A 16,756-nucleotide genomic window follows, 5' to 3' on the forward strand; every position below is an offset into this window, starting at 1 on the left:
TTTCTTGCTTTCTGACTCTCTGTCTCTCTCTATCTGTCTGGCGAGCGCACGCACCCTATAGCAAAAACCTCTCCAAAAAAAAAAAAAGAATTATTGGGTCCTTTGGGTAGATCCCAAGGAGTGGGATTGCTGGATCATATGGTAGTTCTATTTGTAGATTTTTGAGGAATCTCCAGATTGTTCTCCACAGTGGCTGGACCAATTTACATTCCCACCAGCAGTGTAAGAGAGTTCTCGTCACCACACCCCCACCAGCACCTATCATTATTTTTATTTAATCTTAGTCATTCTGACTAGGGCTAGGTGGTATCTCATTACTCTTTTGAGCTGCATTTCCCTTAAAATGAGGAATGTTGAGCTTTTTTTTTTTTTTAGCATTTTTTCATATGCCTTTTGGCTTGTTGAATGTCATCCTTAGAGAGCGGTTTTTTCAACTCATTTTCCCATATTATAATAGGCTTGATTGTCTTTTTTCAGAACAGCTGCTTTAGTTTCTTGTGTATTCTGGTTATCAGTCCCTTATCTGACGCATAGTTTACAAAAATATTTTCCCCTTCTGAGGGCTGTCGATTCTCACTTATTACCTTGTCTTTTGCCGTGCAGATACTTCTTAGTCTGATGTAATCCCACTTGTCTATTTTGGGGATTATCGACTGTGCTTTGGGGGTCTTATTTAGGAAGTCTTTGCCAACCCCAATGTCTTCCAGTTTCCCCAGTGTTTTCCAAGAGCAATTTTATAGTTTGAGGTCTTAGGTTTAGATCATTGATCCACTTTGAGTTGATTTTTGTCAAAGGTGACAGATAGGGGTTCAGATTCATCTTTCTGCAGGTGGAAATCCAGTTTTTCCAGCACTATTTGTTGAACAGGTTTCCCTTTTCCCACTGGATTAACTGGTACCCCATGTCAAAAATTAGTTGACTGTGGGACCAGCAGCTAGTGTAATGACTATGTTTCTGAACTCCCATATAGTTGACTGCAGTTTGAGTCCTGGACCGGGTGGCTTAAACTCACACCGGGTGCATGTGCATGTGTGCCCAAGATCCCAAGAGGAGAATGGAGGAGAAGGGATTGGAGCATGGCCATCCCCCCAGGAGGGTGATTTCTCACTTTCTGTCTCTTTGTCTCTCTCTGTCTTTCTGGCGAGCGCAACGCACCCTATTGCAAAAACCTCTCCAAAAAATAAATAAATAAATAAAACCAGTTGACTATATGTTTCAGAATGTATTTCTGGGGATTCTATTCTGTCCAATTGGTCCACCTGTCTGTTTCTGTACCATACTCTTTTGATTACCACAGCTTTGTAGTATACTTTTGGGTCAGGGAGTGAGATGCTGCCCACTCCACTCTTCTCATGCAGAATTGCTTTGGCAATACAGGGTCTTTTATGATTCCAGACAAATTTTATGATTGTCTTTTCTAGATCTGTGAAGACTTTGTCTGGTACTTTGATTGGTATTGCATTAAATATGTAAGGGACCAGAAGTTAGCGTAATGGCTATGTCGCTGGACTCCCACTTAGTCGACCGCGGTTCGAGTCCCGGACCCGGTGGCTTAAACTCACGCCGGGTGCGTGTGCGTGCGTGCCCAAGATCCCGAGAGGAGAATGGAGGAGAAGGTATTGTGGCGTGGCCATCCCCCCTGGGGGATGATTTCCTGCTTTCTATCTCTCTGTCTCTCTCTGTCTATCTGGCGAGCGCACGCGCCCTATAGCAAAAAACCTCTCAAAAAAATATGTAGATTAATTTGGGTAGAATTGCCATTTTGATTATATTAATTCTTCCAATCCAGGAACATGGGTTGTCCTTTCACTTTTTTGTGTCATTTTCTATGTTCTTATTTAACTTCTCATTGTTTTCCTTGTGGATGTTTTTAACTTCTTTCGTTAGATTTATTCCTAAGTATCTTAGACTTTTTTGTGGCTATGGTAAATGGAATTACTTTTTTCAGTTCTATCTCAGTCTGCCTGCTATTTGTATATAGAAATGCTATAGATTTCTGTATATTAATTTTGTATCCTGCAACTTTACTGTATTTATTTATTACTTCCAGGAATTTTTCAAGAAAACCATTGAGTCTTCTATGTATACAATCATGTCATCTGCAAATAGAGAGTTTCAGCTCTTCTTTTACTATTGGAATGCCTTTTATTTTTTCCTCTTTTCTGAATGTGTTGGTGAGTGGAGAAAGTGGGCATTCATGTCTTGTACCCCTTTTTAGTGGAAAAGCTTTCAGCTTTTCTCCATTCAGGATGATGTTCACTATGAATTTTTCATAGATAGCTTTTATTGTGTTGAGAAATGACCCTTCTCTGCTGATATTGCTGAGAGTCTTCATCATGAAGGGATGTTGTATCTTATCAAATGCCTTTTCTGCATCAGTTGATATGATCATATGGTTTTCATCTTGTTTCCTGTTAATATGGTGTACTACATTTACGGTTTTTGCGCATGTTGAACTACTCTTGCATTCCTGGACTAAAGCCTACCTGATCATGATGTATAATCTTTTTTATAAGTTGTTGGATACGATTTGCTAGTATCTTGTTGAGAATCTTTGTGTCTATATTCATCAGAGATATTGGTCTATAGTTTTCTTTCCTTGTCCTGTCCTTATCTGTTTTAAGGATAAGGGTGATAGAGACCTCCTAGAATGAATTAGGGAGAGATTCACCATTTGGATCTTTAGATATAACTTGAGCAGAATGGGGGTTAACTCTTCTTTGAATGTTTTGTAGAATTCAGAGGTCAAGCCATCAGGGCCAAGGCTTTTCTTTGTTGAGAGGTTATTTATTACTGATTCAATCTCCTGGCTTGTTATGGGCCTATTCAGACTTTCTATATCCTCCTAGCTAAATCTTGGAAGATTATATGTGTTCAGGAATTTGTCCATCTCATCCAGATTGTCTTGTTTCTTAGCATATAGTCGTTCATAGTATCCTATAATGAATGATGTTTTGTATTTCTACTACGTCTGTTGTTATACTACCTGCTTCATTGCAGATTTGATTCACCTGGTTCCTTTCTCTCTTCTTAATAAGTCTTGCTAATAATGTATCAATTTTATCTGTTCAAGGACCAGTTTTTACTTTCATTTATTTTCCGTATAGTTCATTTATTTTTCTATTTCATTTATTTCTGCTATCTTTATTATTTCTTTTCTCCTGGGGTTTTTCAGGTTTTTTTGCTGTTTCTTTTCCAATTCTCTGAGGCACAAATGTTAGGTGATCCATTTGCTTTCTTTCCATCTTCCTCTTATGTGCACTAATTGCTATGAACTTTCCTCTTATTATTGCTTATTAGCAGTGTCCCAAAGATTATGGAAACTCGTGTCCTCGTTGTCATTGATGTCCATGAATCTTTTGATTTCAGACTTTATTTCTTCAGTAGTTGTGTAGTCATTAAAGAGTACTTTATTTAGTTTCCATATATTTGAGTATTTTTGTGAATTTCTCTTGAAATTAAGGTCAAGTTTAATTCCCTCATGGTCGGAGAAGGTGCCAGGTTTCATTTCTATGCTCTTGAATCTGTAGAGGCTTGCCTTGTGCCTTATGATGTGGTCAATCTTTGAAAAGGTTCCATGTGGGGGTGAGAAAAAAGTGTATCTCGTGGTTCTCGGGTGGAAAGTTCTATAGATGTCAAGTCCATTTGATTTATGGTATCAATTAGATCCTTTATCTCTTTACCTATTTTCTGTCTAGATGACCTGTCCAGAGGAGATAGTAGTATGTTGAGGTCACCAACAATTAGTATGTTGCACTCTATCTTTCCTTTTAGATCTAACAGTCTTTCCTTCACGTATTTGGGTGTTCCTGTGTTAGGTGCATAGATATTTATAGGCATTATATCTTTTTGATCGATTGACCCTTTTACTACAATATAGTGCCCTTCTTTGTCTCTTTGAACGATTTTTATTTTAAAGCTTGTTTTGTCAGAAGTTAGTATCGTGACTCCAACTCTTTTTTGGTTCCCATTTGCATGGAAAAATCTTTTCCAACCCTTCACTTTTAGTCTATGTATGTCTTTATCCATGAGGTGTGTTTCCTGTAAGCAGCAGATACAGGGTTTCTGGTTTTTTACCCATTCAGTGAGTCTGTGTCTCTTGATTGGAGAATTTAATCCATTCACATTCAATGTTATTATCGATATTACCGGACTTGTCCTGATGTTTAAGTTGGCCATTGTTTTGGTTGCCTTTTATTCCTTTATTTCTGACTGGTCATTCTTCAATTTTCCTGGACCAGTACCCTCTTCAGGGTTTCTTGAAGAAGACGTATTTATTATTTTTTGTTAGCCTAGTAAAGCAAGCCATAATATTCTGGAGGCCTATTCAGAAAAATATAGATATTGAATCTTAGAAAAACCCAAACTTTTTATCTGTCATTTATGATGTCTGCAAATAGTCAGGTTTTTTGTTTTTTTTTTGTTTTTTTAGAGAGTTTTTTTCCGCTATAGGGCGCGTGCACTCACCAGACAGAGAGAAACATAGAGACAGAAAGCGAGAAATCACCCCCCAGGGGGGATGGTCACGCCGCAATCCCTTCTCCTCCATTCTCCTCTCAGGATCTTGGGCACGCACGCACACGCGCCCGGCGTGAGTTTTAAGCCACCGGGTCCGGGACGTGAACTGTGGTCGACTATGTGGGAGTCCAGCGACATAGCCACTACGCTAACTGCTGATTCCCAATAGTCAGTTTTTTGTTCCTTTTTTTGACATAGATAGTGCAACATTTACTTTTGTTCAGAATCCAACATAAGCTCCTAAATTGAACAAAAAGGAGACCTAAAGGTGAATGATATTTCTTTGAGCATTTTTGTTACACTTTGTGTTAATCATCCACCTTTTGGAGGGTGGCTTCTACCTGCTTGAGACTCTAGGAGGTCTTACTGGTTATAAAATGTGAAAATTTCCTCCACTTTATATAGAAACTTTAAATACATCTGGTTTTGTATTACTGCCAAAAGGGAATCTCCAGGAACCCTGCTGAAATCTATTCTCACTGTAAACTCTCACAGGATGAAAGAGTGCTGAGCTCAAATGTATAAAGCCCTTGGTCCTTTGGGTCCAGATCACTAAAATTAGAGACCTGTCCCTAGGTGCAAAAGAAAGCCACAAGCACACTAAAAGTAGGTATAAAAGAGAATTTAATAGGAGAGGAAGATTTTAGGAAAAAAGTACGTTTGAGTGGGCAGGTTGCCAGGTAGCAATTGTGTTTGGACTGGTTTAGGTGTTATTTCTTTGAAGAGGTATTTTTTTGGTTTTTTTGTTCTGTTTTTGTTTTTGTTTTTGTTTGTTTGTTTGTTTTTGCTATAGGGCACGTGCACTCACCAGACAGACCGAGAGAGACAGAGAGACAGAAAGCGAGAAATCACCCCCCAGGGGGAATGGCCATGCCGCTATCCCTTCTCCTCCATTCTCTTCTCAGGATCTCCTACCATTTAACAGGTAGAAAAAGCCTGATTGTTTCTGGGAAGTGTAGAGAAAGTAAAGCCCCAGAGAAAATGCTGCATGAATTGATCCAGCATACGGATGGTAGCACTGTGGGCACTGAGAGAACCCACAAATGTGGGTTCCTTGTGTGCATGTGTTTGCTTTTTCAAATGCCTTCCTCAATTACACTGTTTGGTGTCTCACCTAGTCTTTAACAACTATTATATATAAAGTTTAAAAAAATCAATTTATTTAATTAATTCCATTTGTTATTATTTTATAATTTGACAGAGAGAGACAGAGAGAGAGAAAGGGAAAGTGAGAAAGCAAGCCTCCAGGACCAGGATTCAAACTGTAAAAGATTCCCATGGTGGGCCATGTGGGAATCCAGTACTTTTAACCACCATGCCACCTGCCAGCCCTATATATAAGTTTTGGAAACCATGGAGATTTTTTAGAGTTTCAAATGAGAATGCCATCCCTGTAATGTCATACTAGGAAGCTGCAAGTTCTCATTTCTCCCAGGCACAATGAAAAACAAACTTCTGGAAGCTATCTCAGCCAACTCCGTAGAAGCACTGCAGATAAACCTAGCACCAATAAATTTTTATAAATTTATTCAATAAATTTTAAAAAATTAAATGGCAATCACCACCCTAACGACATCTGAAAAAAGATGTCAGTCCATGACAGAAGAAATATGTCAGAATAATTAAATATTAAGAAGACCTAAATTACTTATTTAAATAAAATATACTTGCTGAATGCTATACTAGGCAGAGAAACAGTAGAATATACAGGAATCATTCATCCCTAAATTTCTCATGAAAGAACTGTGAAAGAGAACTTAAGAGTGTGCCAAAGAAAAGGTCAGTAAGTTATATATAATGTAAAAATAATTTTTAAAACTGTTCATGATGCAGTAATATTAAAGACTAAAACAAGTGGAAAAATTACAAATATGTGACAATCTGCAAAGTTTTGAATAGCGTTTTGTCAGAAAAGAAATGGAAAAAAAATAACCTCTAGAAATCTATAAGGGGAGGGGCCAGCAGGTGGCCAGGTGGTTAAAGGGGTTGGACTCCCAAGTGGCTGACTGTGGTTTGAGTCTCGACCTGGCGGCTTGCTTTCTCACCCCTCTCCCCAGTCTTTCTCTTTCTGGTGATCAAATTAAAATAAATAAATAGATTAAATTAAATAATTCTTTTTTTTTTCCCATGAGGGGAAATGTTACTTAGGGTCTACAATGCTTTATTTACGTAAGAAGGGTGACTTCTGGAGATCTAATGGAAAACCATATGACAATGGTTAAAATACTGTATTCATAGCTGAAATTTGCTAAGAGGGAAGACCTTAAGTGGTCTCAATACACACATACACACACACACACACACACACACACAGAGATATACAGTCTAAAATAAATGAACTATGTGAGGAGATAAAGAGGTTAATTAGCTTGACTATAGCAATTATTTTATAATCCTGGCAGCAATCCACAGTAAGATGAAAATTGTATGTCACAAATCAGGCACATCAAGAGTCAAAGGCATATGTGTGCTGTGTGAGCAGGTAGTTGAGATATCACTTAGCATACTGCTCACCATAGTTCTACTGTATGCATCGCTCAATTCACATATATGGCCACAGGGGATTTTTATCTAACCATGTACAGGAAGAATACAATGCCATGGTGACCAAGGTAAAGGAGCACTGGATAAACAGCATGAAACGCTCACTGGAGAGGCAGTCAGTCAAGATATTGCTGCTTTTGATGTCCGACTACCATCAATGAGGATCAATGTTGAGATTCTGAGATGACTCTATTCCTCAAGGAAACCAAACAGCGAATTGGTAGGAAGTCGACTACAGTGGGCCCCTTCCATCCTGAAGTGTCAGCAGTTGGTCCTCAGAGCAATATGTAAGTATTGTGGTTGTGATAGTGGCTTTACCGTCGGTAGACCTTCTCTCAGCACCACAATTTGTGGGCATATAGACTGCACGATCTTTGCATGGAACTCCACATCAATATCCAGAAGGCTCTCAGGAATGACCTACAAAAGTCACCACCTGACGTGCAAGGTCAGAAACAACGCACTGAAAGGACAGAGTGCCATCATTCAGGGTGCAGTGTGTGTGTTCTGTCAGGAACTCCCATGTTATGCTGAATATCCATTGGAAGAATTGGGTGGGGGGGGGGTTCTTGCAAAAGTACACAAAAGATGTATATTGTGAAGAAACTGTGCAGGGATTTCAATATGTTTTTGCACCAAAATTAACTTGTACTTTAATTCCTTTTTCCATTTACTTGGAGGTCCCTTCATAGATGATATCAGAAACCCAAGAAGAGAGGCTGGCTGTCTCCACCTACCATCACCCTTAGCAATCATCTGCTGGCTTTCTGGCTTCCTCTTCCTGCAACTTTGTGTTTCTCAGAATCATCTCAGGCTACAAAAAGTACACTTTGGCCAAGACATACACCACAAGTTTCATAGGACTCAACGTTACGGAACCCATCCGGAAACCTCAGATATCCATGGTTAACAACCAGCAGGTCAGAAGTGGAGTTATCATGTTGGCACAGGTTACAGCCTGAATAGCAGAGAGAAGTCAGCTTGCTGAGTTTCATTAGAAGCATGCAGGTTTATTTTTGGAACTTAGTCATATAAAATAACTATTGAAGTGATAACTATGAAAATAGAACATTCATTTGTGATGTAACTAATATATAAATATGTATGTGTGTGTGTGTGTATATATATATGTATGTGTATATATATATATATATATGTATGTATATATATGCATTTAGGTATATAAGTGTATAGATGTGTGTGCCGCTGTGTGTATTTTTTTAAGTATTTTGATGCTATTACTTGGAATATATTCAGACATACTCTCAACAATGCTGGTTTGGGTCAAGGACAGCATGTACCAAAGAACTTTCATTTCCTTGGTGAAAGTATCTTCTGCTCCAGTTCTTCAAATGCCTTTTCTTTCTCTTTCTTTCATAACACAAATGTTACAGGATTTGATTCTTTTTTAGGTCGATGTTTTGTGAGACTGAAGTCAGTTTAATACTTTTCTCTTTCTGAGTTCTTTGTTTTAGCAGAAAATAACCAGAGGATTTTCATAAGGTAGGGCAAAGTTCTCCTATAATCACAGAAATGTTTTACCGGGAAACTTGTGTTTATTCCAAATCTCTGCCCAGATTGTACTAGAGATGCAGAAAGGTTGTAGTGTTTTTAAATTCCTCCCTGCGTGGCATGATTTCAGAAAGTATGACCTTGAACTACAGTGCCCCTTTGTTTCCTTATGGTATATCCCATTCATACACCTTCTGTTGTGCTGGAAGTAAGGGTAAGAGATGGCAGACACCAGACACTTATTTTAGGATAGAACAGAGAGTCTAAAATAGGAAATATCTTGAGCAAACTCTATTCTTTCTGAGGTCTCTTTATTTATTTATTTATTTATTTATTTATTTTTGGAGAGGTATTTGCTATAGGGTGCATGTGTTCGCCAGACAGAGAGAATGAAGAATTCCCCCCCCCCCCAGGGGGATGGCTACACGACATTCCCTTCTCCTCCATTCTCCTCTCGGGATCTTGGACACACACACACAGGCACTCAGTGTGAGTTTAAGCCACCAGGTCCAGGACTCGAACTGCAGTCGACTACCTGGGAGTCTGTCCCGACCCGGGGGACAGTCAAACAGGTTTCCTGAGTGAGAGACCGGATGAATTACGCGGTGTTACAACATTGAGACGACACAGTGTTACAACTCTTCAGGGTCGTCCGGAGACGATGCAGTGTCACAGCTCTTCAGGATCTTCAGGGTTGTCTGGTGATTGTGGCCCAGGGATCGTGGTTATATACATGCTGGTGGGCAGTGATTGGTTGTCCTATATGCTAATGAAGGATTGTAGAAGGTGGGTTATGATTGGTTATTTTTGTGGACCAATCATGAGGTGCTGGATATGCAAATCTGAGGAATTCTAAGCTCACCGATTTGCTATGGTAAGTGGCCAATCAGAGTATGGTTTTGAAGGTGAGGTTTTGAAGGGGAGCCAATCATGGCCTTTGTCATTGTGTAATTGTTTGCTCTCTGAGAAACCAGCAATATTCGCTGGTGCGCAGCCTCCCACAGGAGTCCAGCAACATAGCCATTACACTAACTGCTGATCCCTCTGAGGTCCCTTTTAACAACTTCATTGTTGTTCCCCTCGCAAAGGCCTTCCTCCACTGTGTGTCTCTATTTGTCTCTTACACCCCACCCTTTCATCCTGATCCCTACCTTCTTTCTGTCTTCCTTGCTCCTCTTCCACATATCCAGCCCTTCTTACCGTTTGACCTGGACTGCTAGCTGTCCCCAGATATGCCAATGCTGTATAAGTTGAGAAAATGGTTTTAAAAAATTTAACTCTGAAGTTTTCACTCAGTGTTGACTAATTTAATACACGCATGTTGACCAGGGTGTAATGAATCTGTCTCAATCTCTGGTAACAGAAAAATGCTTTACAAGACCACTCCTGTTAGGCTAGAACATGGCCACACCGGTGTACCAGCATACATTTCACCAGGGTTAGAATGCAACTAGTTTGACCACCCATGGTAAAAACAACTCCAGAGTTCAGGAAGGCAGATACAGCTTTTGAGCACATGCCTTCTCCTTGTCGTTCTTACAGTCTGGAGATTCATCACCCCTGCCTTGGCTAGTGCTGTAGCCTAGAACTGTGTGTTGAGTGGTGCAAGAGGAGCCAAGTGGCGCAAGCATGTGTGGGCAGTTTGCGCCTCCGAGAGCCCCAGTGTGCTCTGCCTGCCTCGCCCATGGGTGCTGGTTGGTGAGTGATGTTGAGCTTTTTGCAAGTTAGAAACACCACAGTGCAACAAAAACCCCAATGCTTCCCAAGTAAGCTAAAGCTAAGGGGAATCTTAAGAACCTACTCAAGTTGCTAGAATCCACTGCTATCAGAGCCAGGCAAACAAAGGGGCTAGTGTAATGAGAAATACCATGGCAAGGCATTCAGGGCATACAAACCTATGACACATTGGTGTGAACTCCAAGATCCTGAAGGGGGTTGTCTGATCTCCTGTCACAGCCTAGAGGAAAGGGCTGTGATTGTACCCGAATGAGTACACAAAGAGGGAGAGTTCTGTCTATGTGATGGTGTGTGTGGTGAAACTGCCACCACAAAAATCTCCAACTGATGAAGGCTTTTTAATTCCCAGGCAGCACTATGTACTGCCAGACAGATGAGACTGCTGATACTGAGGTCAAAAAGATTCGAGGGCTGGAACAGACTATCTGGGTTACTGATCTAAACTCTATAGCAATTGCATTGGAATCAGCTTCCTTGCATGCTCCTGGCAAGGGTTATAATAGCGCAAGCTAGATTTAGATACCTAAAGCAATTACACTGTCCTTCAGTGAGAGGACAGAGGTATTTAGCTTGAAAGAAATTAGGTGAACTAAAAACAGAAGGCTTGTTCCCCATGCAAAAATTGGCAATTATCCATCTGAGTGACAGACAAAAGGACTGGGTGATGACAAAAGAAATGGATGATAAGTGGGTGTCAGTGTTTGGGACATAACCAATACAGGGGTAGATTTTGTAAACAGCTGGACCTAGACTGCTGACAACAGAGGCAATTTTCTGGCCTAAGAGAGAGATGAGCGAGGGAGTCTTAGTGTCCTTACTCAGGAAATTGCCTGGACTTGCTCCAGAAAAGAAATGACCAGTTCGCAAGGGCAGACAGTCCTTCTTCACATACAGGAGAATCAAGTATCCCCATGTTTTCCTCCCTGCAACAATGTGGTTAAGACAAACAAAGGGTGTGGTGTCTACTCCAAAGAGGTTACCAAAAATTGTCCACCTGGCTACTTCTCTCCCAGGAACTTCAGTGCCTCTTAGCATTGATTTACCTGGTACCAACCCCTGGGTAGGACTGGACATGCAGGGAAGTATGGAATCCTTCAGTGCCCAGTGCAGCCCTAAGCTGTATGAGGACACCATCAAACCACAGATGAGGACCCAGTCAGACTCTGTAGTCGAAGCTGTGGAGCAATGAACAGTCACACGGTCACTCATTCACCACTCACACACAGGTTAAAAACATTCCCTCCCACCAGGAAATATTCCTTAAAGTGACAGTACAGACAAAAAGGACTTATAAAAGAGAGAAATACTAAGATCTAGGAAGGATTTAAATCCTCATTCTAGCTTCTACCTAGATCCTGATTTCAGCAACATCTTAGTGGAATCTGCGTAGAGTCTCCTTCAACTGCGTCCAGTTGGCCCTGAAATTCCACTAGGCATCCCGCCTGGTTGTTACTATTCAGGTGGCACGTCCCATGCCAGCTTCATACTCCCCAGTTGACCAATCTTAATCAGGAAGAGTAAGGAAAAAAGAAGAGAAAAGATTCTGAAGGTTTTCTTACCAAACTCCGTGGTTGGAAAGAGCAGTTGGTGTCACCTGTCTGGCCGTCAAAGACCCAGAAAGTTGTCTCTGGGGCCCTGGAACATCTCAGGTGGCACCTCCCACAGAATATCCTAAGTGTTGGGCAGTCAAGAGAGTGAGTTCACCATACTTGGATGCATCACCCAGATACTAGTAGCACATTTATCTCACTGGGGCCTTCAAATGTTGTATTCAAATGAACATGTCGATAAGAGGACATCCAACCTTTAGCCAAATGTAAGGAGCCTTTATTAAGCTAGTGGCTGTAGGAGGACTCAAGACACTCCAAAACCCTGCATCCTTGAAGTGAAGGGGAGGAAGTTTTATAAAGGCAAAAATTACAAAGGCAAAGAAAAACATAAACCTAAGAAACTGTTAGTCTTGAGTCATGCGAGAGCAGTTTACAAAAGCTGAAAATGTGAGTTATCAGGAAGGACAATTATGGATGACAGTGTAGGTCTAGTCATGATAAGCATTGAGTGAGAAAAATTTAGGAGGCACATATGGGTCAAGTCACAGGGAAGAGGATATGGCTTCAAAATGGAGATGCTCATGGTTCAGCCTGGGGAGATTAGCAGAATGTGGTTAACAGATACCAAGTGGAGTGAGTATATGACCTTATTGTAGACCAGCTATAGTTGGTGACATTTGTATGTATATTCAAAATAGCTAGAGGAGTGGTTTTCTAATGTTCACAACTTGAAGGTTTCAGAGTTTTGTGTGTGTGTGTGTGTGGTGGCTCAGTTTACTGCCCTGTGATCATTGCACATTGTATTCATATAATGAAAAACCACACTACATCCCATAAGTAGGTACAACTAGGAGACAAGTAGATAGCATAATAGTTATGTTTCTGGACTCCCATGTAGTTGACTTGGTTTGACAGAGTTGGTATCTTAAATGTCTCACTGGGAACATATGAATGCATGCCCAAAATCCCAAGAGAAAAATGGAAAAGAAGAGTTTGAGGCATGGCCATCACCTCTCTGGGGTGATTTCTCACTGTCTGTCTCTCTGTATCTCTCTATCTCTCTAGCAATGCATGCGTTCTATAGCAAAAAAAAAAAAAACTCTTGAAAAAGGAAAGAAAAGAGTAGGTACAATTAGTATATAAATTATAATATTTTCAAAATAAGAAAAAAATAATAATTATTTAATAATTTTAAAATACCAATGATATGTAATATCACAGCTGGCAATCATGAGGATTCTCTAGCTCTACTTCCTCTTTCTCCCCTTTAGTGGCTATTCTGAACCAGGCTGATATTTACAAAGATTTACTAAGAGATATGGGTCATTTAAACAGAAGAAAATTCATCCTTGTTTATCAGGCCCTGATTTGGTGTCATTTCTCAATTCATTCTCACTGTTTAACTAAATTGTTACATCCGTACATACACCAAACAGTCAGGTACATACTGTAATTTACAGACTGTGCTTAGGCACATCCAGGGATTCTAAATGTGATATCCTATGACTTTAGCAACCAGAGGAATTAAGGAGTGATAGATACCTCAGTGCCCACAACTCCTTATTTGAGGTCATACCTAAAATGTTCCAGGTCTTTCATTACGTGCTTCCCTTTGATCATCACAAACCTTGGAGAAGCCCATTTCATGTCTGAATATAAACTTGGATCCTGAAACTCTGAGAGATGAAATCTTTCACTACGACAGGTGGTAGAACCACTGAAGAAATTCAGAACATGGGTGACACTAAAAGTATTTGTATTTTCCTGGAGATCACTGCCAAATACTACATTTTTCACATAATTTTTGAACAGTAGCAGTAACAATTTTTGGACAAAATCCAAAAGGTAAGAACATAGCTCAATGGAAAAGACCATAGAAGTGCTGAATGAGTGCATACTAATCAAACGAAACTTGCAACATGGATGTCTAAACCTTTTCTGAATCTTAGTACAGGGTCTTTATTAATGACTAGAATGGTTTATGCTCTCACTCATAGGAGTATTAAGAATATAACCAGATAAGCAATGTTAAGAGAATCTAAAAACAAGAGATCTTCTTTTTTTTTTTTAATTGTCATGTGGTTTCTTTCAAGATGAAAACTTCAAACACATGAAAAGGTTATGTAACTGTCAGAAGGATGGTGGCTTATTTATTCCAGCGTTAATGATACTTCTCCTATGCCTGGGCTCCCATTCCTATTCACTCAGGTTAATCCTTCCCGCTGATGTCGTCCTCATATATTTTTTCTTCTATAACTTCTTTTGCTTTGAAGAGGCCACCAAGAAGTAGTGCAAACACTAAAAGAGCAAGACGAAGCAATAGAAAAAGCAGGAACTTGTTTACATTAACCAGTATTTTGGCTCGAATACCCACATCTCTGTCAGGTGGAGGGCCACTATTCTCACTACCACCTGATCCCCTTTCCTCACACAATGGTGGCTTCCAACCTCGCACACAATGGCAGTTCTTCTTGTTGTTACACACACCTCTGAAATTGCATTTCTTCACATCGCAGTCAAAACCCATGTCGTCATGAAAAGTGCAATTCTGTCGATAACAGTATCTTCCTGGGCCACATGTTGCGCCATCCACTACAAGGCCCATCTCTGGTAACTCTGTCCCGTGGTGCGCATCATATCCAAAGCACTTTACTTCAGAAACATCTTGTACTAGGATGCTGTGAAACGTAGTGTGCTCACCTCCACCGGGAATGTGATCAATACCGTCACAGTGCAGCAATCCACATAAAACATCGTCTTCTTCACATTTAAAAGGCTTACTTCCCCCTCGTTGCAGCTTCACCCCACAGTTTCCAAATCGGTCACCTATAGTATTCAATTTGTTATAGCATGCTGGAGAAGCATCTTTCACTCTGTAGCCAAAAAGGGCTTGACACTGCATATCACGGTCACTGCAGTTTCCTGCTATACAAACGGCTACTGCTGAACATGGGGTTCCATCCTGTATATAAAAATCTTCTGGGCACTGTTCTGATTTCCCATCACAGTATTCCGGTAGATCACAAATACCGAGCGTGTCTCTGCAGATCATTCCAGGTCTAGCATGTTTACACCTAACGCAGCAAGGTCCCACGTCACAAATACTACCAAGGCTGAGGGCACAAGTGGTCTCACAGCACTGGTCATCAGCACATTCTTTAAAAGAGCCACAGTCACATTCTTCATTCTGATTTCTTATCTTGTCTCCACAACGAGGAGCTACATAAGGAAAATTGTAATATGGAACATTTGGTTGACTCAAGCAAGGATCCCAGTTATTAAGCTTAGCATGTAATGCTGCATAAGAGCAATTGCTCATCATATCTAGAAGTCCAGGCACAGTTGTCATGAGGCAATTGGTTCTCCGAAAACAATGACAACCTTCATCGTCATGCCTTATTGCCAAGCTGTGACCCATTGTGTGTGCTGTAATTGTTGCACCCAGAAATACATGAAAGTGTGCTACAAACACATATACGACTCCCCAGTTGGGGTTGCATGTTCCATCATGGAAAGCAAAACATAAGGCATTTTCTATTTTACTCCCTGTCAGAAGAACTGTAGTATCATGTGCAAACAACTTATGCACCATGACATCTTTCCACAATCCAAAATAACTAGCAATATCACTTACTGAGCTTCCGAGAGTAAGATCGACTTCATCTCTGTTATTCCATATGCACAACATGCGTATGAAGACATTCAAATCAACTTGTTTGTAAATCGTATGTATTATGTTGTTCATAAGCACTACATTTTCTACAACACGTGTAAAATTACTACTAGCCAATGTGAATAATGAATGAGAAACCGTATAGTGAATTTTGTAGTGTTTCTTGTGTCCAATCCACAAATACACAGGGCCTGCTCTAGGGGCATCAGCAATGTTTGCCTCTTCAAATGCTGGATTTGTGTCTTCCTCGTCATTCTTACATCTCTCAGCCTGACCTGGTCTCTGTTCTGACACAAGCAGAGAAAGCACATGCTCAAATTTGGAAGAAGTCTCCAGTGGCTTGATTTCATAAGTGAAGTCATCCACCTGCAGCATGCCACGCAGGCCTCTGCAGCAGGTGTCCAGTGTGCCCATGGACCCAGGAACCCCTTCCAGGTAGCCGTAGTAGTAACAATCTTGGGGCACAAAGGGATAGTCCTCCTGCTTGGCTCCCTGGTCATTATCAGTAATAACAGGAAAGTGTCTGGGCAGCAAGTTCTTCTTGAGGTTCATGTGGATCACATGTCTTTGGCCCCCGAAGCGCAGGCTGTAGGACAGCTGGTCTGGCATCTCATCTCCACCCATCCTGTGGGGCACCTTCCTGGGAATCACAACTTCAGAGGAAGTGAAGCGCCATCCTGGAGGGGCATGAGAGCAGTAAACAGGGGACAGGACTGCCCAGAGCACAGACAGCCAAAGGGCGACTGTCAGGGTGCTCTTGGTCCAGGGAAACTGAGCCATTGATGAAAGAAAGTGCACTCAGGTGGGATGCAGGTAAGACTATCCCTGAAACATCAGCTTTTCCCAGGGTGATGTCTTGAGGAGAGCAGAGTGAGGCTGAGGAGTAGCACTCACTGAGAGGTGAGGGGGAGGGTGGACCATTACATAACAATGGTGTGCTCATCAGGGGAGGCACTGCCCAGTGACATGGAGCCCCTGGGGCAGGGGACCTCACAAAGAGAAGAAAATGGGAGGAATTGAGAAATACAGTGCATGCCTGGGCTGAAAACTCATGTTGTCTTAGAGGGCTCAGAATTAGTGTCTTGGTGCAATTTCTGGACAAAGGTTTCCCCCACCCCACCCCCCACAAGTCTGAATGTGGTGATGAATCAATATATGATTTAAAAAAATAAAAAAATTAAAAACCTGGAAACAATACTGAGTAAAAGAGAACATCTTCTCC

At 40.9% G+C, this 16,756-nt stretch overlaps 1 protein-coding gene across 1 annotated transcript; it reads right to left on the minus strand.

The window, feature by feature from the left end:
• Positions 1-13,929: 13,929 nt before the first annotated feature.
• On the minus strand, positions 13,930-16,413 carry LOC106733828 (disintegrin and metalloproteinase domain-containing protein 21). Its single transcript, XM_014583981.2, has one exon. The coding sequence runs from the start codon at positions 16,312-16,314 to the stop codon at positions 14,071-14,073; it is 2,244 nt and encodes a 747-aa protein (XP_014439467.1). The 5' UTR covers positions 16,315-16,413; the 3' UTR covers positions 13,930-14,070.
• Between the last annotated feature and the right edge of the window lie 343 nt (positions 16,414-16,756).

Source organism: Tupaia chinensis, unplaced genomic scaffold, assembly GCF_000334495.1.
Source record: "Tupaia chinensis unplaced genomic scaffold, TupChi_1.0 Scaffold145367_1, whole genome shotgun sequence".
Classification (NCBI taxonomy): Eukaryota; Metazoa; Chordata; class Mammalia; order Scandentia; family Tupaiidae; genus Tupaia; species Tupaia belangeri.